The sequence below is a fragment of the Nicotiana tomentosiformis genome, chromosome 12, assembly GCF_000390325.3.
Source record: "Nicotiana tomentosiformis chromosome 12, ASM39032v3, whole genome shotgun sequence".
In the NCBI taxonomy this organism is placed as follows: Eukaryota; Viridiplantae; Streptophyta; class Magnoliopsida; order Solanales; family Solanaceae; genus Nicotiana; species Nicotiana tomentosiformis.
In genome coordinates, this window is record NC_090823.1 from 19,814,352 (window position 1) to 19,841,227 (window position 26,876).

Genomic DNA, 26,876 nt, shown 5'->3' on the forward strand with positions numbered 1-26,876 from the left:
CTTCACTGTTGCTGTTGTGATCTGCAGATCTCGCAGTTGCGAGGTCTCGCTTTTGCGAACAAGTATTCGCATTTGCGAGCATGGGATGGACTGGGTGGTTTCGTCTTTACGAGGAAAATGTTCGCAATTGCGAATGAACAGTAGTCATTTTTGCGAAGACATAGTCGCATTTGCGACTCAATGTGTTCCTGGGTAACATTCGCATTTATGAAGGATTTGTCCGCATTTGCGATAGTGGGTGTTCACAGTTGCGAACCAAATGTCGCATTTGCGACTTCTGTAGCTCTGAGACAGGGTTTGCATTTGCGATCTTTTTTCGCAATTGCGGCATCCGGGAACTTAGCTCATTTCTCACATTTTCTCAACCCTAGACACCCTAGAGGTGATTTTCCAAGAGATTTTTCTTCCTAAATACATTGGTAAGTGACTTTAATCTATTTCTTTTCAATTACCCATTACATTTCATGAGATTTCAACATCAAATTTAGGAATTTCATGGTAGAAATTAAGGATTTGGGTGGAATTAGGAATTTTTATTAAATTGGGATTTAGACCTCGAATTGAGGTCGGATTTCGAAATAAATTACATAACCGGGCTCGGGGGTGAATGGGTAATCAGGTTTTGATGCGAATCTCAATTTTGACCAAGCTTGACCGGGGTTGACTTTTGTTGACTTTTTTCAAAAATGATCTAAATGGAACCTTATTCATTCGTGGGTAGTTTCTAAAGCTTATCTTGAATCATTAGGTCAATAATTTGCTAGATTTGGTTTGTTTGGCGGCTTGTTCAAAAGGCAAGGTCGTGGTTGAGCTTTGAGTTTATTGCGGAGCGAGATAAGTATTGGGTCTAACCTTGATTTGAGGGTAGGGCATGTTGTGTGAAACAGCGTATATGCGAGGTGACGAGTGTATATGTGTCGTTACATTACTTGTTTCCCTATTTTTGTTGCTTCATAGTATATCTTATTTCATGCCTTGATTGCTATATACTCATTTGACTTCTATGCCATATTTGCTACCTACTATTTAGTGTTCCTTATATTAAATTGTCCTTTCCTTCTATGATTCCATGATTATTTGCTACTTGTCTCTATTTGCTTTTCTTGCATATCTGGATTGTCTTATTCCTTGTTTGTCTTGTAATTTCGTATCATTTGTTGCCTTCAATAATGAAGTTTCATTTGTATGAGTTGTTAACTAGTAGATATCGTTAAGTTGGTAAAGTTGACACATTCGAGTTGTTCGAGATTCTTCGATTATCATATTATTTTCCATTGCTCGTACATTTGTTCTCTTGATGTAGAACTTCTTGTAAATCTTGGTTGTTGAATTGCTATTGTTGATTGAAATTGTCTAGGGAGCGAGTTGTACGCCGCAACGAAAATTGAAAGGTAATGAATTGAAATGGCGGAATAAGGACGGATCATGATATTGACAGATGATGATATGGTGGGATCAGGTTGCGCGCTGCAACAGATTGTTTAAAGTTGATATTGTGATATCGGGTTGCATGCCGCAACAGATTGATTAAAAATTATATTTGTTTGTGACTATTGGATTGGCCTCGGTAATCTAGAAAAGCTTATATGACTGGTTATTCTCGACTCTCGGTTAGTTGGATATGAGTTCGTTGTTATGAATTAACTACTTTACTTCCATTCCTGTCTTTTCTGCTATTATTATTATTATTATTATTGTGTACAGGTTAATGTAAGTGACCCGCCTTAGCCTCGTCACTACTTTGTCGAGGTTAGGCTCGGTACTTATGGAGTACATAGGGTCGGTTGTACTCATACTACACTCTGCACTTCTTGTGCAGATAGCAGAATTGGTCCTAGTGGCGTTCAGTAAACTTGCTCGGATCCGCAGCCCTGAAGACCCCTTGATTTAGACAGCTATGTTTATTTCATACCTTTATCTGTAGTATTCTAGTCACTCATGTATTCGTGACACCAATTCCGGGATTTTGTATTTGGATTTCGTCACTTATTAGTTTATTACCTCATTTAATTAGAAATTTTTTAAAAATGGATAATAATATATCTAACATTGGCTTGCCTAGCAAGTGAAATATTAGGCGTCATCACGGTCCCGAAGGTGAAAATTCCAGATCGTGACATATATATATAAAATAACGGGCACGCTTGTGCAAAATCCTTCAAAATCAATCTTGAACCGCTCAAAAATCGAAACCAACCATGCACGCAAGTCACAATACATAATATGAAGCTATTGAAAGTCTCAAACCACCGAATGGAATGCTAAAGCTCAAAAAGAGTGTATATCATTATTATGTGTAGTTTCACCCCACCAATGATAGCATCAAGAAGTCTTATCAACTATCCCCAAGGGAGCTGACTAAAAAGCTCTACCACATTGCAAACACACCTCCGGTACCAAAGCTTCATTTTTTCTTTTGAATACTTAAACAAACACTTTATGATATAGTCTATCTGGACCCGTAAATCATATTCCATATTCAAAGCTTCACAAAGATACACATGCATAACATTAAGAACCAATTAATTGTGTAATCATCCCTCCTTAAATAGAATAGTGAAAGTTAGGAAAAACATTGTATAACCACTGTCAAAATAATAGCAAAAAATGTATTTTTTTCATATATTTTTTGTATGTATATATATATTTTGTATATTATATACAAAAATTATATATATTTTATATATACTTTTTCAGCTACCAAATGTAAATAGTTTCTGGCGCAGACTAAAAGTGATAATACCCCAAGTAAAATAAGAAATCGGTTAAGAAATACATTCATACAAATACGACGAACATGCTCAGTGATTCAGGGAAAAAACAATAATACCATCACTGGGCATCTTATACGTGTTAGAGCAACTATCGGATTTTACACGAGAAAGATCACATATAGCACACAACCCAAAATACAACGAAAAAGATTATTGACTACATTGTTTTTCTGTACCTAACTCTACAAAATTTCAAATGAACAAAATTTAAAGGGACCATGAAGAGCACAGACAATCAATTGGATGCTCAGCACCAGTTGGCATTTCCACAACTTACGCGAAAGATCAGCCATTTGGAGGCATGATTATGACAGTTTTAACAACTTGTAATTCATTTGAAATTCAATATCACGCCATGCTGTCTAGAAAGCCCAGACAACACTGAAGAAAAATCTTACAAGCCAACCCAATATGAGCGACCATTGCAGTTGTGTATAGGAGATGAACTGGGAGAAGTCACGCACCACTCGTACCAAACCTATATTTCATTAAGCAAAAAAATTTAGAGACTGGCATTCGACAAACTCACAATGAGGTTAGGAGCAAAATATGCCCTTCAAGTAATTTCACTATCTGGGTTCTTGAGTATGGAGATTCAGATTATTGAGGACACTGATTTAGTGTTTTTTCATTCACAAGGGAATTTGCACTTCAATCCGGAGTTTAATCCAAATCACTTCATGTTTTTATGATCAAAATCATTACTCTAGCTGATACAGATGGGATCATACACAAACATGTTTGGAAATAATTACCTTTGAAGTACCACAACAACGCCAAATATGAACTTCTAGAGGAACACCAGGTTGAGCAATGATAGGCGTCCGCAATGGGAAAAATATAGGGAACCTGATAAGAATGAGTAAGAAGCTGGTCACTTTTTAATCCACCACCAAGACATAGTTATAGAGATGGTGTTTGAATACACAAATATCACTTTTGATTGAGGTCTCCTAATGATTTAGTGGGTAATTAGTTCGGCTTCACCAAAACAAAGTGCTATAAAAAAGAGATCAACACTATATCTACACCAAGATTAAGTAACTCAAAGAAGATAGGTCAAATGCCTCTACAAGACCCAAGAGAAAAGTAGACAGAATAAAGAAATAGCATACCAGCTGAACATGTTTGGTGTTGCTGTTGATGGTTCAATACCAAGATGAACGTCCTTGTAAAGTACAGCATCAAAGTAGCCTGCAAATCCTGTTATTTACAGGCGAAATCAATGAGAAGTCAGGAAGGAGTAAACAGAAAACATTCTTGTATAGAGCTTTAGTAAACCAAGCATTGATAAAACCAACAATCTAACACCAAATCAGTACAAAAGATGAAAGAAACTATGTATTCCTAACTCATAACTCCCTTTGCTCATGGAAATAAGATGAATTCCGCCAATGCTGGACAAATAAACTAGACGGATAGACTTGAGAGCATTAATGAATTGCATTAACAGTAAGAGAAACCTTTTGTTTTCTGTATGATCCTCGATAAAATTACCATTGGCATCAATAAAATATAAAGTAACTCGCAAAAGAATGAACGACTTCTCCTCACTTGCAAGAAAAAACAGACAGGGAAAGAATTGAGCAGTAGCACATATTTGTTTTGAACAAGGCACTGGTGAAACCAGCCCCCACTTGCCGAAACCATTATGCCTCAACCCCAAGCTAGTTCGGGCTAGCTATATAAATTCTCACTACCCATTTGGCTCCCTCCATCTGGATCAAGGAAATGGATTTGTTTGGATCAGGAGCTAAAAAGGACCTTTAATTGCTAGATGTCATCGCACATTCATGCTTATCCAAACCAAATGAATAAAAATGATTTCAAGTTCACTACGTATTCATCAACTTTGGTTTTTCCTAAAGTTACTATAATTTGTTCTAAGATATACTTTATATTTTATTTAGCATAAAATCAATGCTTATAATTTCTTAAAAGAGGTTTTATTGGGGCCAGGTCAAAATGTCAATTGGAAAGTGTTGAATAAATAGAAAACAGTTGCACGGATGGAATTATTATATGGGCAGAACCAGGAAACACAACCAGAGGTGAAACACAGACCTGCCCAGCAATTCATCCAAGACAATATATATCATATGCTCTGACCAAAAGGTTTAACCAATAGCCCAGTGAATAAAGACTAATAAACTTATGGTTCAACAGTTCGAGTCAATAATGAAAGTGGTAACATAGGGACACAAATTTGTTCTGGATTAATGTTAGACTGGGTTCAATGAGCATCTCTAAAATGTCACCATTTTCTTTAGTGCATCTACCTTTACACCATCCTTCACTAAATACTAAGGCATCATTTGGACTATATTATCCAGCAACAATTTCACGATGAGGAGAGTGTTTAGATACCCATCTTCTTTGTCACCCTTTATCACAAATTTCTGAATCTGTAGCTGACTATAACTACAAACATCATTCTTCATATTTATGGTATTTAACTACAAAGTAAAGCACAAGAAATTAGTATATGAGTATGACAAATACCATGAACCAGGGCTGATCCAGTGTCAGTGGGTATCTCAAATCGTAGCTTCTTATACCGATGATTGCTTTTCGTAGTTGAGTGCTCTGGATGATTGAATGTAAAGACCTAACAAAACATAGAATAACAAAAAAGATGTTGGAAATGGGATGCGCATCTCAAAATAATTAGTACTCATAAAGTCATAACATTTTCCTTTTTCGTGCATTGTTAATTTATCGTTCTTTTCTTCCTTGCTCTTGTGGAGAAGAAGGAGTGTTATGTCTGGCTCACGTTACTCACTTTACTGTTCGTGAAACACATGGAGTGGTACGAATTTCATTATGTTTCTGTGCTAAGCTTTTCTGTTTTTTCCTGAAACCAGTTGCAACATTTTGAAGGGAGAAAATTTACAAAGATAACCTTGTGATTCTTTTTTCCCATGAGTCAGCAGTTTAAGCAACTCTTATGAGTATCTTTGGACATTTTGCAGTGTTTAGCCTTTTCAACAGTGTAAATTTATTTGCTGATCTCATTAGTGGAAAAACTGTAAACTTTAAATCAGGATGCTTCATGACGTAAAGGAACTTACTGGTTGAGGAGAAGTAAGTCTCGCTATACGATGGAGCTTGACAACATAAGCAGTTTCGAAGTGCACAAGATCTTTGTGAGATTTGATCTGTGATAATTGAATCAATCATATAAAAGCTAAAAAAGATAAAGTGAACATGCAAACATAAAAGGGAGGTCACTAAACCCCATATATATAGTATCAAAAAATGAGGGCTTACGTCGTTGTATAATTTTGAAGCAGTCACAGGCTGGAAAAAACTTGTATACCTGAAATAAGCAAAGAAATTTAATATCATGGCAGATTAGTAAAAATTTTAAGTTTAGACGAACATATTCCACTTCTAAATCGATTGCAAAATTTGCAGTTAAGAAGATATAACAGATTGAAACTACAGGAAACAGTGAGAAAAACATCATTTCTCAAGGAGACATTTCCAATATAGGTGTTTATGTCACTAAAAGGCAATTTAGTGTTCCTCATGGAATCGCTGTACCTCCCCAAATTTGTAATGGAATCATGGAAGTCTAATATTATCAGACATGTGAACTAATTAGTACATTTCTACTGCAGATGCTCGCAAAAGTGCAGGCACTAACCCTATTCATATACGATCTTCACTGCCAGAGAGCAGTGTAATATTATCAGATATGTGGATCGTGTTTAACTAGTGTATACCTTCAACATAAAAAACAAATGACCATATACAGTATTTGAATACGTACGATGATGGAATTGAAATTCCGTCTTCCTTAAGGAATCTCTGAGCACCGTCAAGACACTCAGGTGACAGCTCATTGTCACCAAATGACCCAAGCAATTCACTAACCTGTATTAAGTTTAAAAAAAAATGATGAGTGAGGAATTAAAATGACAATTTGCAAATGAAAGAACAAACATTATATCTTATGAAGAAAATGAATTGTTTCTTGATCTGAAGACTCGGTTTAATACCAAAATGTCAGCTTTCTCCGGAGCATCCCAGCAGCGCATGTCACTTGAAACTATGGTGACAATTTTTTCCCAGCCCTCAATCTTTAGTAAGCTCTGTCTCAAATAAATAGCGCACGCCAAGATAATAAACATTAATGAGTCAGCTAAAACAGTAAAAGTAAAAGCGAAGTCAGTTAGCTCCCAAATTTTCCAACAAAGGGGTTTATGTAAAGAGAATGAAAACATCAACTAACGATTTGGATCTTCCATCAAATTTGAAGTCAATAAAGATCCAGAATCTATAAGTGATTTCAAATGCATGGAACAAAGGATTCAGAGTTTTGCTAATCTTCGAATTATGATTTTCCCCCTTTACACATATCAGGTATATGTAATATGTCTCTTAGCATCCATACATCCAGCTTTATATTGCACTCTTTACATTTTGGAACGTCTCAAAATGTTTAACACCATTCCATTTTTATTCAACTTTCACAGCACTGAAGAATTCAAATTCATTAAACTATTTGACTTTCATATTTTGATCTGATGTATTGATAATTTTTCTGCATATTACTTCAACATTTCTTCCATTATCCTCGGATAATTTATATATAAGTCAAATTAGAATCTAAACAGCCTTTCAAAATCCAGCTATTTCGATGTTTTCTTATTTCAGCGGATATCTAAGAATAGCTACTGAAGTTTATGGGAACTAAACACATTCTAGACTTAAAAAGAAAAGGAATAGCAACAATAGCCACGCATCAAAAGTTCACGAAGCTAAATTTAAAAAGACAACAATGAATGATTACATGTAGGGTGACAATTGCATTTGGATTTTTCTCGACAGCATAAACTCTCAACTTGCGTCCAGTTTCTTCAGCAGCCTGTTAGTGACAAGGTAAACAGAAAAAATAAGATGATATATTGGCAAAAGTCAATTGTCTGTCTTCCATTTTTTTCTTGATTTGACATTCTCTACAGGAAGAGATTTAAACCTGCAACGAAGCTCTGACGAGAGGTCCACGTCCAGCTCCAACAACCATCAACACCTGCAACGAGCATTTAAAGAAATCAGATTAAAGTTGAGGTATGCCACTAAAATTAAACTCAAGATGAAGTCTCGAGCTGTTTAAATGAGAATAAGTTAACATCTAAAGCAAGATAGATAATTCTCAAGACAAAACCCTTACAGTAGTGATTGTAGATGCATTTTCATCTGGAACCCTGTCTACTAAAGCTTTCGCAACCGCTCTTTGATACTGCCAGAATAGGAGTCAACAGTGATCAGGGAACACAACTTTACTAGTAAAGAATACACTTAACGCTCAACATTTACCAATTAACCACTGACCTCCCCCATCATTATGCAGGGAAAGCCAGTTGCAATTTGCAAATAATTAAAAGGACTAGGTAAAGGAATAAGTGAAAGAGAGATAATAATGTGTAATGTGCGAGCGTATATCCATACCTAAGGATGATGAAAACATGAAAAGCAAAGCAATCAGGAGCTATAGTTTTCAACTATATATGAATGAGACAAAACATTTATTTTGCTCATACGATTTCCTCGTATGCGGAAAATTTTATTGTGCACTTTGGCTTCTACAGGATAAGGATGCAAGTTAAGAGAAAGGGCAACCATCTTTAAATGTGTCAAAATGCAAAATATAGAATTATTAGGGTAGCGAATTTAAATAATCCTTGCTTTAGTGGGAGTATAAGGTACAGATTAGATGGAGTTTGTTCATTATCAGATCAATTCCAACCCAACTTGCACAACTATTTGAATTGCAGTCTACATTTGGATAAATTTTGAGATTCCTCAAACGACTTCAAACGAAAATATTTGGGAAAAGGCTAAGGAATAAACACAAGCACAATGAAAGAGTCAGATCTCTTGCTATTCAAGTGGTGAAGACTCAAAACCAAAGTGCTAACACCATGTTATCATTATCTGTACACCTCCTTAACAAGGCAGCCTCTTGTTTCTCCCAAAAACAACAATAGATGCTAATAGATTAAATTATAATGGGCATTTTTCTTTCAAACAGAAATGAACATTGCAAAAGTATGCCAGTTTTAATCTTTCTATAAAAGACACACTGCTTAGTACTTCAGAACATTCTAACCTATAGCAACAACCAACAAGCCCCTGACTAAGTTTAGTTTGAGCTTTGTTGCTATAATTGACAATAAGCTTGACCATACCTGTATGTATTTGATCGTATCTTTCTCGAATGTTTCATAAGTTTGCGCCTCCAAATTGTCCATAAGAGGCTGAAGGAAGGAAATCAATAAAAAGAAATTCAACTACCATATAGAAGAAAATTATGAAGATAGAGAAGAAAGCGAACCTACCTGTAGGGGAGACTGTAAGTAATCTCTATAGCCAAGCTGAAAAAGAAAAAACTCTTGAGTGTCATTTAAACTTAATAGAAAAGAGCCACCCGGTCACTAACACCCCCAATGCCCAGGAGATACAGTACCTCAAAGCGTTCTTGTTCAGGAAGTGGATCCATCCTTTGGTACAAATAAGCAATGTAGTCCAGGTATGACCTTAGCGGATGTCGCTGCATGCCTGAACAATGTTAATACAAACTAAAGCATTCTTGCTAACAATAAGACTGCACATAAAGGAATAGAGAACCTAATGCTTGCATTTCCAAAGGTGTATGCGCTGGCGATTGAGAAAGAGGCTATGGTGGTCGATTGTTTTATGAGGGATAACAAGCGGTTCATGAAGGAGATAAACTTCCTAGGGCCACCAAGACGCAAATAGGGCAAGACTGAAGAAATCTGCCTGATGGGGGTAAGGGGGACATGGTTTGAAATAGATAGGAACGAAATCCTTTATGATGATATCTTATTATATTGAGTTAAGAGAAGGAGACAACAGGGAGGTGAGGAAATATGATGTGGAGGAAATATGATGTGGCACAAGGCGTCAAAGAGATAGTCTTGTTTCGCAGTGCATGCTATATTAATAAATTAAAGGAGATGGAGGTGAATTGGTGTTTCTCATACATGGAATATGGAGAGGATACAGATCATCTTGGTTGCACGTTAGCTTGACAACACAATCAAAACGGTGAGTAGGACATAACAAAAGATTGGAGTGAAACTAAGGCAGATTAAAATACATCATTGGAACTTTCTAATTTATCAAAATTAATCTCAAATACGGTTCAATGTCATACCATCAACACCTTCACTTGGATTATTACTATTGTGATTTGACCCGGAAGTTTCCGTGGGGAGATTCTGCATTTGTTGTCCAGAAATCACTATCTGCAGGAGATATTTACAAGAGAAAGTTCATGGTAAGATCTCAAAATGATGAACATCACATGATTATCCAACAAGATAATTAGTTAGTAGAAGAGTCGAATGCAGATAACTCGGCATATGAAATTAGTGGATATGACAAGTATTCTCAACTTGCTAGCAAATGGCTAGATGGGATGAAGCAGCTGTACTCAAATTGGAAGTCTAAACATATTAAAGGAAAATATATAAGCTTCATTCATTCTAATGAAAATATTGAAATCCCTGCTAAACAGATGAATTACTACAAAACCATCTGAGAAACTTTACATATCCATCAAGTCGCTAGAAACATATGCATGTTACTCGAGCAAAAACTTCAGTTACTCATTTGTAGGCAAAATTTTGAAAATAGGTCAGGACCAAGCTGAACAAACCTACCAATGTATTAGCTCGAACCACAAGAGATGTATATAATTTAGGTAATGAGTTACTAAAAATGGCCAAAACTGGAATAAGCGTACATCACACAAGAAATTGTGATAAATAAAACGGTGGTAGTGTAAGTACTAGCTTCCACTTTGTCTTCGGTTTCAAACAACCCATTCCCCTTCAGTCCCACTTGCTCTTCAGTTTCAAAGAATCCCAATTCCGTTCAACTCCTCACACAGTCCATCTTTTATCAAGTAAATAAAGCTCCTCTAACACTCCACTTATCATTTTTATTTGGCAGAGTGGCCTAGTAGACTCCTATGCTTGTTCAGGTTTGTCATTCCGATCCTTATATTCTGCGGAGTTTCATCTAAACACTTCTAGTTTATCAAAACCTATTTCCTAATCCCCTCTGACAGTTGACCGAGCTTAGTTGGCATTTGCTTTGTTGAGTCAGATAATTGCATGGTTACACGCTCTTAAATGTGTGTGCGTCAATTATTTTGATTAAAATTATTAGAAAAATCATAGAAAAAATAATAATAAAAATAAATGAAAAAAGATTTAAAAAATCCCGCCTATGCTTTCCCGTCATAACCCCTTCCAACACCCTTGTTCCCCTCTTCCTATCTTCTTCTTCCCATTCCTTTCCGCCCAACCCCTTTTTCTGCCCCCTTCCCTTTTATTAGGCTTTGATATTAAACAAAATTACCAACATTAAAATGTTTTATTAATTCACTTTTAAATCCCCATTTGGCCTCCTCCCCTTCGTCATCCTCCATTTTTAACTGTCATCCACCACCAAGAATGAGGCTCTTCACTAATGATTTGCCACCGTGAAATATTTTTCGACCAATTAACTTCGATGAGTTTCTGAAGAAGAAAATGAAGATTTATATTGTTTTGGTAGGTTTTATAGGGTTTTGGGTGAGAGTGAAGGCAAAAAAGAGATTAAAAAAATCGCATACGTTTTATCTTTATTTGAGATATGTTTCCTGCCTAAAATATGATTTCAGATCTGTTTAGAGGGAGCTTTTGAGAAAATAGGATAGAGGAATAGATTATGGAATAGAAAAGGAAGGGAAGGAAGGAGTTTCATGGTGGCCGGAGAAAATTTTCGGCCATAACAATGCAGAACAGTAAGAAGAAAGTCATGGTGGGGAAGAAAAGAAAAATAAATAAAAAAGTCCAAAGAGAAAAATGGTAAGTCAAAGTTATTTTAGGTTTTCTATCTAAATAAAAAATGATCTGACATATTTTATCTGATGTGGATTCTGACATAGCGCGATAGAGACACACAGCGTCAGAAAGATTTGAGACTCTCATTTTGATCAGGTAGAAGTGTTTAGATGAAACTCTATCGAGTAAAGGGACCGGGATGACAAAGCGCAATAAGTACAAGTGTCTAATAGGCTGTTCTGCATTTTTATTTCTCCTTCATACCCTACAAGCAATTTCCTTCTACCAGGCAATGCACCATTTCTCTTTCAAGATCCTGCTTGTAACTGGCTATTCATATGCCCAGGCTACCTAGCTTTCGTCATCTAGCATATCCTCCCCCAGAAATGAGTCACCAGCAAGTGGTCCATGCATTTACCACCATTTTGAGCCTACACCAAGATTGACTCTTACCTTTAGTTGCTTTCCAGATGAAACGAGACAGTGAAATCCAGTGTTTAAAAAAACTCCATCTTCCTCGCTTTAAGCGAGAAGCGAGGCGAAGCGTGAAGGGCAGCACTTCAGCAAGGTGAAGCGACTCAGGTCAGTAAAAGCGACCGCTTCTCTGTAAAAAGCGAGAAGCGGGGAAAGCGAAGCGAAGCGAAGAAGCGTCCGCTTCTCTGTTTTAAAATACCCAACCCTATTTTATTAAAAACGAGTTTTTTGGATTAAACATTGGTGCGGACTTCTTCTTCTTCATCTACTTCTATTTCTGAAAGAATCTCAAAGCATCAACTAGGGTTGTTCTTCTTCCTCTTCTTCAAGTTCAAGGCTTCAAGGCATCAACAGGTATGTTCTAAACTTCTGATTTTCATTCTTCTTCTTCTTCTTTTTCTTTTTCTTTCTAAACGTCCAAAAAGCGGCGAAATGCCGGCGAATGTTTTCCAAAAAATTACTGCCCAATTTTTCCAATTTTTAACAGAGAATTCCTCTAATTTTTTATATCCTTTATTCTTAGTTCTTATTGCCTTACTTATGTGTTATGTAGTTGTTCTTTTAATGGCGCCAAAAGAAGATAGGAAAGACACGGCCTGGCTTACTCTAAAAGAGTTAGCGATACCAACAAGATGGCCATTAGATGTCTTTTTTTGTGATAAGATTTCAAATGGGGGAATCTATCGTCAAAAAGCGCATCTAATCGGTGGTGATCCAAATGTCGCATATTGTCCTAAAGTTCCGTCGCATGTGAAGGAAGAATTCAAAGCATTCCTTCAAAAAAAAAAGAGTTAAAGACACTCAAATGATTCATGAACAAGAACTGTATAATCTTGATGATGACGATGATGAAATAGAAGAAAATGATGATGCTTCCTCGTATGGATGCAAACAATGTCTTCTAGTTGTGGATCTACCGGCAAGACCAAAGGTCCTATGGATTGTTACTTCCCGCAAAAATCTGGAGATAAGGGAGGAAAAAGTGGTGGATGTATGATGCAGGTCTTCCTTTTAATTGTGTTAATTATACTGACACTTTTCCGCTTTTATTGAGGCCGTAGGCCAATATGGTCCAGGAATGAAGCCTCCAACTTATTATGAAGATAGAGGTTCATAACTAAAAAAAGAGATGGAAGAGGTGAACAAAATCGTGAAGGAGTACAAAGTACAATGGAACAAGTTTGGTTGTTCCGTTATGATGGATAAGGGGACGGCAAGAAATGGAAAAAAGATCATCAATATCTTGGTGAATTCTCCTAAGGGAAGCATGTTTCTTGAGTCCGTTGATGCAAGCGACTCTTCGACTGATTCAACCAAAATGTACTCCTTGTTCAAGAGTACAATAGACTCTATTGGAGCAGAAAATGTTGTTCTAAGTTGTCACGGACGATGCCAGTGAAAATGTTGAAGCTAGTGATTTGATGCCTGCTGGGTACCCGCATATTTATTGGACTCTGTGTGCAGCACATTCCATTAATTTGATCTTCGGTGACATTTTCAAGGAAAGACCCTTCAGTTCAGTCTTTAATCAGACAATTAGAGTGCATTCCTATATTGTTCAAATGCCTTTGTTATTGAATATGATGAAGAGATTCACTAAACAAAGAAGCTTGGTGAAACCTGCAAAGACAAGATTTGCTACTGCTTTCTTGACTTTGCATAGGATGTATGAGCAAAAAAGCAATTTGAAGAAGTTGTTTGTTTCAGATGAGTACACTAACAGTGTCTATGGAAGGGAAGCTCGAGGGAGAGAATCTGCAGATATTATACTTTCTCCTTCATTCTGGAACAATGTGGTTCATGCATTGAAGATTGGTGGTCCTTTAGTTAAAGTGCTACGTTTGGTGGGTGGGGAACAAAGGCCACCAATGGGCTACCTGTACGAAGCAATGGATAGGGCAAAAGAGGTTATTCAAGCCTCTTTTAGTGATAAAAGAAAATACAAAAGAGTCTTTGAGATCATAGATAAAAGGTGGGATAGTAAGCTTCATAGCCCTTTGCATGCAGCTGGACTTGTTTTGAACCCGGAACTGTTTTATGACAATGAAGAGAGGATTCTAGGAGATGAACCTTTGTGGAATGGATACTATGAATGTATTGAGAAGTTGATACCTGAAGAATCCATGCTAGATAAAATAACAGAGCAATTTAGTATTTATAGGAATGCTGAGCAACTTTTTGGAAAGAACATGGCAATTAGACAAAGAAAGACGAAGTCACCAGGTGAGCGAGTGCTTATATGTTGTTTTATAGTTAATAAGTTATTTCTTTATCAATATTATGTTTTGAAAATTTGTTCTACTTCTACAATTGAATGGTGGAAGCAATATGGCCATTCCACCCCATATTTACAAAAGTTTGTCATCAACGTTCTAAGTCTAACATGTAGCTCATCCGGGTATAAAAGGAATTGGAGCGTGTTTGAGCATGTAAGAACTAAGAAGAAACATTTAGTATATTGAGATAATTAAATTATATCTCAATTGTCTTAATCTTACCAATTACTCATTATTTGCAGATTTATACCAAAAAGAGGAACAAACTAACCTCGAAGCGTCTCGATGATCTAGTCTTCATTAAGTACAATAGAACATTGAGGCGTCGTTACAACGCTCGCAATGTAATTGATCCAATTAGTTTGGACAACATCGATGATGCTAATGAATGGATAACTGGAGTCCCGGAAGTTCATGCAGATGTATAAGTATTTGAGGATACTTTTGATTTCACTTGGGGTGATGTTGCGGAGGCGCGTGGAATTGGGGAGAGGATTTATGGTTTGAGGGGGAGTACCTCAACTTCAAGTTCACAGAGGAAGGGAAAAGAGGCAGCTACTTTGTCCCTAGTTGATGAAGAAGAAGAAGTTGAAGAAGATACGAGCAATATAATAATGATAGTGGAATACAAGAATATGACAATCTTGTAGAAGAATAGGATGCTCATTTTGTGCTTTAATTGATGCTACTCTTTAGTTTTTTAATTGAAGTATTGAACATTTGCTTACAATTACATGTGTTGTCTATGCAGTATTTATTTTAGATTTTTTTTTTTTAAATTCCGCTTCACTTCAAAAAAGCGAGGGCTTCGCTTCTCGCAAAATGAGGGTTGTCGCTTTTCCTCGCTTCACGCTCTTCACAACACTGGTGAAATCAAACACTCCCCAAGGAGTTTCCCATCTGTGTCTATATCACATTTTGGTAAGGACCATATCTCCTCTTCCACGTGTTGCAGCAAATATTATACTTATCCAGTTTCGGCGGGAATCCTAGTGAATGAATCACAGAATTTAAAACATATGGCAAAGACGAATCACCTAAGCAACTGCATTTCCCAGAATTATTTGTCAAACGTGGCTAACTTCTCATGCTGAATCATTTTGTCAGCCAAACATTTTTCCTTGGACCTTTCTTCAGGGTTGAGGAGCCAGTTATCGTGGCCAAGTTAGTTTTTAAGGTTAGTTACCTTCTTGTGTTGTGGATCTGTTCCAAACACTCGTATAGAATATGTACATATGGCTGAGTTTGTAACACGGTGTTAAGCAAACAATAAGAATTTGTAAAACTAAAATGGATCTACCTACGGCTATCTTCTACTACTGTATCAGCAAAAAAACATAGAGCTCAGCAGAAAAATATAGAGTGAGACAGAAGCATTTTCTCTACAATTGAAAGAACAGTTTAGATTAGTGGCCTTTACCAGCAAATGATCAAAAAACAAAGACTGCTCCCATGAATCTGTCACCACTCTTTTACCCCAAATTTTCAGACATGCATTGAACTCTATTGTTAATGGCAAACTCCACAAAATAGAGATGAGGACGAGAACGTGCTACCTGAATTGAGTGGTTGAAAAACCCAGTCAATAGATTTTGGTGGCGTTTTGACAGACAAGGGAAGCCACGGGCATTGGTGAGAAAAGTCTGGCAAATCAGCACAGTAACATTTACTTATTTAGAACAAAAGGAGTATCAAGCACTACATTGGACAAAAAGGGTCAACCCCTTCAATTTCTTACATTGGAATTCATTATGGCAGCTCTAACAGGCTCCCCGAACCACCGCGCAAGTGAATTTGCAGAGGGTAATGAGCATCTACGCAGCAAGTAAACTGCATGTAAGTATTCTGACATAATCACATCAAAGAATGTCAATTTAAAGAATTCTCCTCAAAGTTTATCACCTAGAATCCATTAAATTTAAAATAATAACACTTCACAAATTTATATACATACAGAACATCGAGTGCAACTGAGAGCTGACTATGATGTTCACCGAGAGTACGAAACGAGTTCCACATTTCCCACGAATCTCTATGTTCTTCACCCTGCTTGGCATAAAGAAATCCATCATCAAACTAAAGCACTAATTTTGAACGTATCTATTAAAATTAAAGCGGTATGCCATAGCTCAGACAACATAACTATAGAAAATTAGGGAGAGAAGCTTTCGGGAGATTTATCAGGTCCAATAATTAACAACTAGACTTAAGACTAAACGCAGAAAATAGAAAGTGATAAGCAGGCCATTCACTTCTACCAGCAACCCCGGTACCAGCAAAAAGAAAACCAGAATCACTTCCTTATCAGAAAGTTTATTTGAGTAAAGGAAATGAATCATCATGGTCAATGGCTTGGCCAGAAGGAACTAAGTGTAGCATAAAAAAGGCCACCAAATTGACAATTATAATCATGACGATTGTTATACTATCTTCCATTGGTACCGAATATTCAACAGACAAGTCTGACAGCTAGGGGAATATAAAGTTATAGATCTTCACTAAGCAGTCATGCAGCAATTACTCACCATAGAGTTAGGACTTCTATTTCCATCGTCATCATCAGATTTCTCCAATGGAATCCTTAGCCACAACTTCAAGCCACAAAACATCAGAACGAGAATATGAAACAAAAAATATACAATGCAGGAGCATGTTTTTAATGTTGAACAAAAATGGAGGAAAAATAAATAACCATAACAAAGACAAGATTGACACCTGCATATTGCTTAGATTTTGTAGAATTTGATTCACACATCTAGCATAATTAGCACAGGTCACTCCCTTGGGTGCAGGAAGAAGACATGCCTGCAGGAACAGAAGGTTCATGAGCAATAAACACAAGTGTCGCTTAACTCAAGCAAATAAAAGTTGCACACACTGGAGAGCGCAAAAAGAAAAGTAACTGCTAACTGCAGTTACACAATCAAAGCACCCCCCCCCCCTTTCTCCACATTCTTTGATGGAGGCAAACATGGAGGGGCATGCAAAAATTGCTAACCCAATGAAGTCTACACGGCTAGACAGTTTTTCCCATAATGGTGATTACAAATCAACTTATGTGCCTCAACTATTCCATCAGGTACCTAAACCAGTTACTCGGTAATTCTATCCACCAACGCTGGTATTCAGAACACTGGTCCAGCGTTGTCTTTATTCTAGCTTCATCCACCGTTAGACCACACCACTTGGTGAGCCTTCACAAATAGACTATTGCTAGAATTCAAGTTATCTTTAGCAGTTGTCAGCCCGAGGAAAATCTAGCGCCTAACCAAAGCAAATGCGCAAACAATAAGGTGAAGAAGTGGAACAGTTGATAAAGTAGAATAACTAAATCCACTTATGTTCCACAGTCTCTAATATAGGAAGCTTAAGGAACTAAATACGTCTGATCTTATCAAGAACCCTTACACTATATGCAGTTTATATAATGAATTAAGCCTTGAACATACTGATATATAGGAAAGAAAACTGGCGAACGACTCAGAATATCTTGGGCTTGTCCTAACTTCAGCACAAGATTACAAAAGCCCCAAAGTTGGGGAATAAATGCCAAGAAGAAACACCAGGAAGGTAAAAGAACTATTGGCTAAGATCACCAATCACCAAAAACTCTCTTTTTTATAAGGGTGATGCCCAGGTCAGCTTGCGCATACCTCGACTACTCCACACCTGGTATGTGCTACTTTCCACCAGGTGCTTGGTAACTCTATCCACCAACGGCTTAGGCAGATGGGAAGAAATCACCTTCTGCTTATTTTCTCTACTAGGATTTTAACCCTGGACTCCAAGAGCAAAAACTATATATATATATATATATATATATATATAAAAAAATTTAAAATCTTTTTCAAATCCATTGGTTAACATGCTCGTTTTCAGCCTAACTTACCTCACCGACATTCTAGCTATCACATATAGGAAAAGAACAAGTAATAGACAGACAAAAATGAAGAGTAACAGTAGCATGAGGTTCTTGCTTGTTGTCCTTCATCTCTTCATCTATGTCTCAAAGTAAAAGTCTCCAATCAGATTTGACAAAATCCAACACAAACCGCATAGCATATTCACACCACTGGTCCATTGTCATGTCAAGTCAACATGGTGCTTGTGGTCAAACCGTTGAAATTTAAAGGTGGTAAAGAAGAGTCTGATGGAGACAAACAAGTCATTAGAAATTTAACCGATACTCTTGTTCATGTCGATACACTTTTATGTGAATGAAGCATACTTTTGTATGTTGGATAAACACACAGGACTTGTATTGAATTGGGGATCAAGTGGGTGCCAACCCTGTTTACTGTAGGGGGAGAAAGACAGAACCAGAGAAGCATATATAAAAACTAAACTGCAAGAAACAATAAAAATCTGGAGATGATAAAAGTAATGAGAAAGGAACACATTTGCAAACCACAACATAGAACATTGCAACAGTCTCACCTGCAGTGAAAGGTGAGAAGCCCAAGCTATTTCTTGTTTGAGAGCAATCTCAGAATCCCTCCGAAGCATCTCATCTTCAGAATCCAAGTCAAGCCATGAGCTAATTTTACCTAGATCGCATGTGCCAGAAAAATAACAAAATTGAGATGATGTGGAGAATGATCCATTAATATATCAATCACTATTAGAACCTTCATGAATAGATTTCATGATACGGACTATCAAAACGACAATTAACAAACAATTTGTTTAACAATGAAAAGTCAATCGTGGATATTACATTATAATTCCTCTGAATGATAAACAATATTAGCATCCCAAAATAAAAATGGATTCTTTCCACCTATCTGCTCAGGATCCATGTGATGATCCATTTTGACTATCACATCCACAATAGAGAAAAACCACCAAGTCTGCGTCTAATATACTGAGGAGAACATCCAAAGAGAATAAACTTGTGTATTCCTTTTTTTGCAGCGCAACAAAAAAACAACAATAAATGCATCAACAGTTATCACCAAAAAGAAAAAACAACAGTAAATGTGTTAATCAGACAGTAAGAGACTAACAAATGAGGATTCCACAAAGAGTTTCAAATTGCTGAGGAGGATAAGGAAGACACTCACCGTGCAGAATAATATACAATACTTAGACCAACAAATATTAACTAAATCTTAAGAATGAAGAGAAAGAAGCTCTACCAACAACATGACTACTCCACTGGGAAGGGCTTAGCACCAAGTCTGACCCCGCAAATGGAAGCACCCCAGATCCACCATTGCTACTCTCCAGTAAGCTAGGCCTATAAGCAGGATCCATCTGCATCACAAAATTAAGGATTAAATAATGCTATATTGATTAAGATGAAATTTATAGAGTTATTTCCATTCTGAAGACTAAGGCATCCCTTACAATTAGCACTCCAAGCAAAGATAGTATGCTCTAGTATAAGACACTATAACGAGTGACATACTTATCGTGAAAAACAAGAGAACGCATATCTTTAGCAAGCACACCTAATACAAACTTCAAAGAGCATCTTCTTTTTAAATGTAATGATGCTTTTTATTAGATTATGGCTACAGAGACTATACAAAAAATAGTAATAACAATAACAATAATAATAAAATTTTGTGGTCATTACATGCCATCTCTCACTAAGAAAACACGCCATCTTCTTTCACTAAATTCTCTAAAGCTCAATGTCTTTCTCAATGTTTGTGCTACAATCTGTCTTTGCTAGACCTTTCTAACTCTAGACCATCTACCTATCACCACTTGCACAGAGAGCGGAAAGTACCAATTAATTACTCAAGTTTTTATTTACAGATGGCTGCAACAACTATGCCTCAACTCCAAACAAGTTGGAGTCGGCTATATAAATTCTCACTGATCATGTTTCTCCATTGAAACTCATCTCATGCCAATATTATGCAAATACAAATAAAAAATACTTTTAAGTTTTGTATATTTTCTAAATGTATAAAATCTCTTAAAGGCAAAGCCACTCCTAAAAATATAGGACCTACATTTAACGTGTTAATGTCTAAGACATATTCTCCACCAATATGTATTGCCTATATAGATCCTTTTCTTCCATTATTATGCCCTAATTTTAGCTAAATATGCATGCATACCCAGAAATTGCAAGTCCTTCGAGATAACTTCCTTCCATGTGAATTTCAATGTACTCCGTCCTTTTTTTAACACTTTCAATCACTAGATGGCTATCAGAAATTATTCTATTTTTTCAGCCCTCTTCAAAAAGTATCCTATCTTTTCCCACCCTCTTTGTGCCTTCATCAATGAGATTTCAATAGATGATTCCATTGCTTCCAGGCAAATGATTGATAGGAAAAGATTGCCTGACCTTCCTATACCACAATATTTCAATAAGCTCATTATCATCTTAGTATTAGTGAAAAATTACATCACAAAAATTGTGGGATAGGTACAGTGCAGGAGTAAAATAGAGTTTCTACTTGACTAAATTACCTAGAGAGTAACCCCATGAAACAAAATTCCAACACAATTCGACACTTATCGTGTCCACTTTATCTTCACAACAAAAAAGAAACTAATCATATCCACTTTACCCCCCCCCCCCAAAAAAAAAGCCCCCCAACATGCCTAATACCAAGAATAGAAGAACTAGATGACCCCTTAAATCAAGTCAAATCTTGCAATTGTTGAAGTTTTCTATACAACATAGAATGTGGATCTATGTTTCTCATGAAGTCATTATCCAAACATGTTAACTAAAGAAGAGAAAGGAATTACTTAGATGTGTACTTTGTAACATAAAGGAAATAAAAAGGGCAGCTATGATAATATCATGAACATATATAATGGGCCAACAAGCCACCCAAAATTATTAAACCCCCACCAAAAAGATAAGATACCATGACACTACTAGACCAGTGTAGTTACAGCCCATTTAAGGCGATTTTAAGCTTGACGCTCGATGATATCAAGGTTATGTGGAGTGCATGCATAGAGCACTAGAACAAGTGCCTTATGGCCGGTGCAGTTACATGATCTTTACTTCACATATTTGCTAATGAAGGAAATATAAAAATATATATGTAACACAAGAAAAAGTAACTATAATTGTAGTCAATAACAAGCTGGCCCGAATACCACTATTGTAAAAAAATTCTAGACCATAATTATTTTGAGAAATGAATTGAAAAATTGTAACTAAAGGAAATATGTGAAGTAAAGATCATGTCAATTAAGTCCAATGACCATTACTAAAGCCAATGCCTTAATTGCGGATTTTCACTTAAACTTTCCAAAAGACCTTGACGCCTCTCTACACTCTTCGCATTTGATCACGCTTACGTGAAACCATAATAACAAATAAAATAATTAATTCAGCTTACAAAAGCATATATTCTCCTCATCTGAATTAAAAAATAAATATTATTGAAGATATAATTAAGTGAATGAAAGTGTACTCCCATAAGAAGATATAATTAAGTGAATGAAAGTGTACTCCCTCTACTTGCTTAACTCAACATAATATTAGAGTAGGCAGAGCTGCTCCGATCGAATCTCTCTGCCACAAAGAATTTCCATGTAATTGACCCATAAAATGAATTAAGCCCACACATGAGGAACTGTGTTGAAGACATAATTAAGTAAATAAAAGTGTGTTCTTTCTAATATTTTAAAATTTCAAATGAAGTGGTCGAACAATTTAACGGATATAGTTATTAGCCTTCATAGTAAATAATCTCGATTTAAGTAAAACCCATGATAAAATGATTCTAAGTTAGCCTTTTAATTTTTTAGTTTTTTAGGTGTTTTATTCAAGGATTGTTAATCGTGATATTAGAATCCCATATCGAATCCTATATAAAATAACAACAGAATTGAGGTAAAAATGATTCCAGTATTGCTTATACCGTAAGCCAAAATTCAGCCATGCAAGATAACACAATTTCACATTTTATATCAGGATTATTTTTATAATCCTAGTAACAAAACAACCTCTAAAGATGCTTATCACAACGTGGACTAGAATCTCCTTGTGTACTTATTCAGCTACAATGGTTTCAAAGCGAGGTAGAGAAAATTGGTCCATTATTCTATCTCCGTGTACAGTGCTCGATCTTGATAAACCAAACATTGAGGGTGTTTGGATTGGCTTAAAAGCTGGTCAAACCAGCTTAAAAGCACATTTTACCTTGTTTGAGTGTTTGGCAAACCTTAAAAGAGCTTTTACGCTAAGTACTTTTAAGCTGAATTAAGCCAAAAGCCACAAGTTGGGGATGACCAACTTATTGCTTGTTGGCTTAAAAGCTTTTTATGTTTGACCTAATTATCCCTCCTTTTTTTATAAATTACAAAATACCCTTAGTAAAGTCATAACGTCATTTTTTCCCATCTTCCATTTTGACGTTGCATGTATCTTTCTTCACATTGTTATAATAAATAAGTAGCTTTAATTTTTCCGTGATAAGTAATTAATAAGACCCTTAATTACCTGACATTAGACAAATGTGAGAACTTGCCGAGGAAAAAAGAAACGATGCAAAGACTGAGGCATTAGTTTTATTGGCATTAATTTATACTTATATTATATTTTTTTCATTTCACTCTAGAAACAAATAATTTTATTTAGTAGTTGAATATTCAGAGCAAAAGCATGTTACAATTCTATTGGCATTCAGATTATATTTATTAAAAATAATCTTATCTAATTAATTTAATTTAGAGCTAATTAAGACATAAACTAGTCTGTATTTGAGTTAATTTTACATTAAGGATGTTGTAGTAATAAGCTTATTTTCAGTGTTAACAGCTTTAAGGATATTTCGGTCATTTTAACAGAAAAAGTGCTTATTTGCACTTGTTTACCAAACACTTCAACAACTTTTTTTCAACTTCAGCACTTTTATCCAAACGCATAACAACTTATTTAGAAAACAAGCTCCAGCACTAAAAATGTGCTTTTAAGCACGTGTGCTTAAAAGCCACTTTTTTAAGCCAATCCAAACGGGCTCATTATCCGAGGGAGACAAGAATATCATCATAACTCCACTTTGTACAACGTCCCTACATATATTTCTCCTTATTCCAAATTCATTTATTGGTCAAAAAAGCTAGAGAGACTGATAAAGAATTTTCTTTGTGGGAAAGGATGAATCAGGTAAAAAAAGCATCATCTTTTGTTATGGAACAAGGTGGCAACACTTTTATTCAATCGAGACCAAGGTAACTAAACTATTCTTAGGTGTGTACAACAACTACTACGACACCTCAATCCCTAGCAAGTTCTGATTGGCTAAATAGATCTCCACTCCATCCAAGCTCATCTATTCTTATGTAAGTGAAATGTAAAAATATGCAAATGTGAGTATGTTTGCGGAAAAGCATAATTGTTGCAAAATACAAGTATGCCTTTAATTGGTGTGGACGGGGACAGGACTTTTCTCGATACCGCACACTACTGAGAAGAAAAGACATATGTTCCTATAATAATATGGAACCTAGAGCTGCATGGAAGGTTTACTTTCACTTGGTCAATAGCAATGGACTATAATATAGCTGAAAATTCATAGAAAAATGGATAACATATGTCAGTTGCTATCTATGTGCAAGCAATTGGGAGAATGTGAATCATCTGTTGCTACAGTGCCACATAGCAAGTAATATGATGGACAACGGTTTGGCATCAATGGTTAATGACAGCAACTAAATTTACCCTGTCAAACCCCCAAATTTTATTTTTCAGCTAAACCATGCACCTCTTAAATCCCATGTCAAGGAGTCAATAGTGATCTTTTTGCACTTTGTTGCATTGATGACTTGAATCACCAATCCGAATAATGGAACTGGAAGCTGCTTTACACTAGGCTATTCGTCAAATTACTCTTACAAATATGACAGAAATCCTTATCATAAACTTAGCAAATTACAATCATTAAATTCTTCCATTTCTCAAAATCACACATCATGTCGCGCATTATTCAGCTAGCAAACCAAGTCATCATATTTGAATTTTGAAATGAAAAATGTAATGTCAACAGCCCGAGCGAAAGTGACAGAAGATCAAAATTCACCAAGAATGGGCTAGGAAACACCATTCATGTTACTGTTGGTGACATACTGACCATTCACACATAACAAAATAGGGTATTACGGCCCATATGTGACTGGCTAATTGGTCACCGTTAATCACATTTTCCAAATTAAATCAAACATATTGAACAATGTCCTAGTCCGGCTAAAAAGAAAAGAGTCAGTAATATCAATGTTTTATTACTTATACATACAACTCTCCAAACTTAAGAATAAACCTTTTAACAACTTAATTAAGTTGTGATTGGCTAAATAGATCTCCACTCCATCCAAGCTCATCTATTCTTATGTAAGTGAAATGTAAAAATATGCAAGTGTGAGTATGTTTGCGGAAAAGCATAATTGTTGCAAAATACAAGTATGCCTTTAATTGGTGTGGACGGGGACAGGACTTTTCTCGATACCGCACACTACTGAGAAGAAAAGACATATGTTCCTATAATAATATGGTTCCTAGAGCTGCATGGAAGGTTTACTTTCACTTGGTCAATAGCAATGGACTATAATATAGCTGAAAATTCATAGAAAAATGGATAGCATATGTCAGTTGCTATCTATGTGCAAGCAATTGGGAGAATGTGAATCATCTGTTGCTACAATGCCACATAGCAAGTAAAATGATGGACAACGGTTTGGCATCAATGGTTAATGACAGCAACTAAATTTACCCTGTCAAACCCCCAAATTTTATTTTTCAGCTAAACCATGCACCTCTTAAATCCCATGTCAAGGAGTCAATAGTGATCTTTTTGCACTTTGTTGCATTGATGACTTGAATCACCAATCCAAATAATGGAACTGGAAGCTGCTTTACACTAGGCTATTCGTCAAATTACTCTTACAAATATGACAGAAATCCTTATCATAAACTTAGCAAATTACAATCATTAAATTCTTCCATTTCTCAAAATCACACATCATGTCGCGCATTATTCAGCTAGCAAACCAAGTCATCATATTTGAATTTTGAAATGAAAAATGTAATGTCAACAGCCCGAGCGAAAGTGATAGAAGATCAAAATTCACCAAGAATGGGCTAGGAAACACCATTCATGTTACTGTTGGTGACATACTGACCATTCACACATAACAAAATAGGGTATTACGGCCCATATGTGACTGGCTAATTGGTCACCGTTAATCACATTTTCCAAATTAAATCAAACATATTGAACAATGTCCTAGTCCGGCTAAAAAGAAAAGAGTCAGTAATATCAATGTTTTATTACTTATACATACAACTCTCCAAACTTAAGAATAAACCTTTTAACAACTTAATTAAGTCAAAAAAATTAAAGAAAAATTAATGGGTTAAAAATTCTCGGTAAATGTTCCATTCGTGTTATAACCCTGGAGCTTTAAGTGGAACACGTTTCTAAATGTAACCAATCTTTTTTGGAATACATGAAAAAGTTAAGTAGCTTAGAAAAGGTAACATAACATCAGTTTTCTGCATAAAACATTTATTTTATAATCTCAAAAAAATGAAATTTGATTTGACTTTTTTATTATCCAGGAAGATGGAAAATGGTTTCCTCATAAATTAGAATTAAGCTGAAAGTTAAATATTAATTCCCTACATGATAATTGGAAAAGTTTTTAGACGCTATTTTATACCAAGTGAAAGAGTGCGCGCTTAGCTGCGCTAAAAGGAGATTGTCCAAAGTTACAATTAATCTTAAAAGACTTTATTATTTCTTTTTATTCATACTTGACAATTTTTAATCAATAAAGTTTCATTATTTTCTGGGGAATGACATTGGGGCAGGCTTAAAATCACCGAGTTTCAAACATTCTCGGTTATGCTGTTTTTTGATGATCAAAATAGAAAAATTAAGACTTCTAAAAGCATGTTTGGGATTTAGGGTTTAGAATTTACGGATTACTAACCAATGGTGCAACAACGAAGTCGAAGCCGCCATGAATGTTGAGAGACAGAAGTTGAGGCATGTCATCGCTGAAATCCGTCTCGACTCCACAGTACTTGGCGTCATTTTTCTCGTCTCCTTGCCTTTCCCCAAGCGGCATTTTTGAAGGAGGCCGAGCTAGAAGAGCTCAAGTGTGAAACTGAGAGTGTCTCGTACTAAATGAAGGGCGAAGGGCGGGGTTTTGCGAGGGTTTTAGCCTATATATGCGGAGGTGACTAGGGTTCTGAATCTAATCGGGTCGGATCATTTCGGGAAATCCAAACCAGATTGGACAAAATGCGGGTTGAGGGGGAAACAAACCTTTTCCTTTTGGTGTCAACAAGGAAGTTAATATTAGTAATACAGTAATATGTAACATGTCCTTTTGGTACGAAAACGAGTTATACATAAATTAGTTATAGATGAATTAATAATACATAATTTATTTTTTGTTTGTGTTTGGCTCGTTCGTAAAATTAGATATATAAGTTAGAGGAGTTGACTGTTGATTGCTTCGAGAAAACTACAAAAAAAACTACAAAAAAAAAAAAAAAA

The 26,876-nt window shown here is 35.9% G+C and overlaps 1 protein-coding gene across 1 annotated transcript; it reads right to left on the minus strand.

The window, feature by feature from the left end:
* Window positions 1-2,808: 2,808 nt before the first annotated feature.
* On the minus strand, window positions 2,809-26,529 carry LOC104114534 (protein arginine N-methyltransferase 1.5). Its single transcript, XM_009625003.4, has 23 exons — window positions 26,305-26,529; window positions 19,527-19,644; window positions 18,826-18,935; window positions 17,104-17,193; window positions 16,914-16,979; window positions 16,343-16,434; window positions 16,127-16,202; window positions 15,945-16,031; window positions 9,961-10,051; window positions 9,250-9,341; window positions 9,122-9,157; window positions 8,972-9,040; window positions 7,954-8,022; window positions 7,759-7,812; window positions 7,573-7,647; window positions 6,779-6,871; window positions 6,550-6,653; window positions 6,045-6,093; window positions 5,846-5,932; window positions 5,277-5,382; window positions 3,890-3,977; window positions 3,530-3,623; window positions 2,809-3,252 (listed from the first exon to the last, which is right to left on the minus strand). Exons 1-23 carry the CDS (start codon window positions 26,440-26,442, stop codon window positions 3,169-3,171), a joined length of 1,968 nt encoding a protein of 655 aa, XP_009623298.1. The 5' UTR covers window positions 26,443-26,529; the 3' UTR covers window positions 2,809-3,168.
* Between the last annotated feature and the right edge of the window lie 347 nt (window positions 26,530-26,876).

Excerpts from the sequence above, each read along its gene's own strand:
- LOC104114534 (XM_009625003.4), bottom strand. The coding sequence starts at position 26,442 with ATGCCGCTTGGGGAAAGGCAAGGAGACGAGAAAAATGACGCCAAGTAC. Across the intron at positions 19,645-26,304 it reads ACTTCGTTGTTGCACCATTG|ATGGATCCTGCTTATAGGCC; the intron begins GTTAGTAATCCG and ends TTTGTGATGCAG. Across the intron at positions 5,383-5,845 it reads GACTTACTTCTCCTCAACCA|GTCTTTACATTCAATCATCC; the intron begins GTAAGTTCCTTT and ends ATGTTTTGTTAG.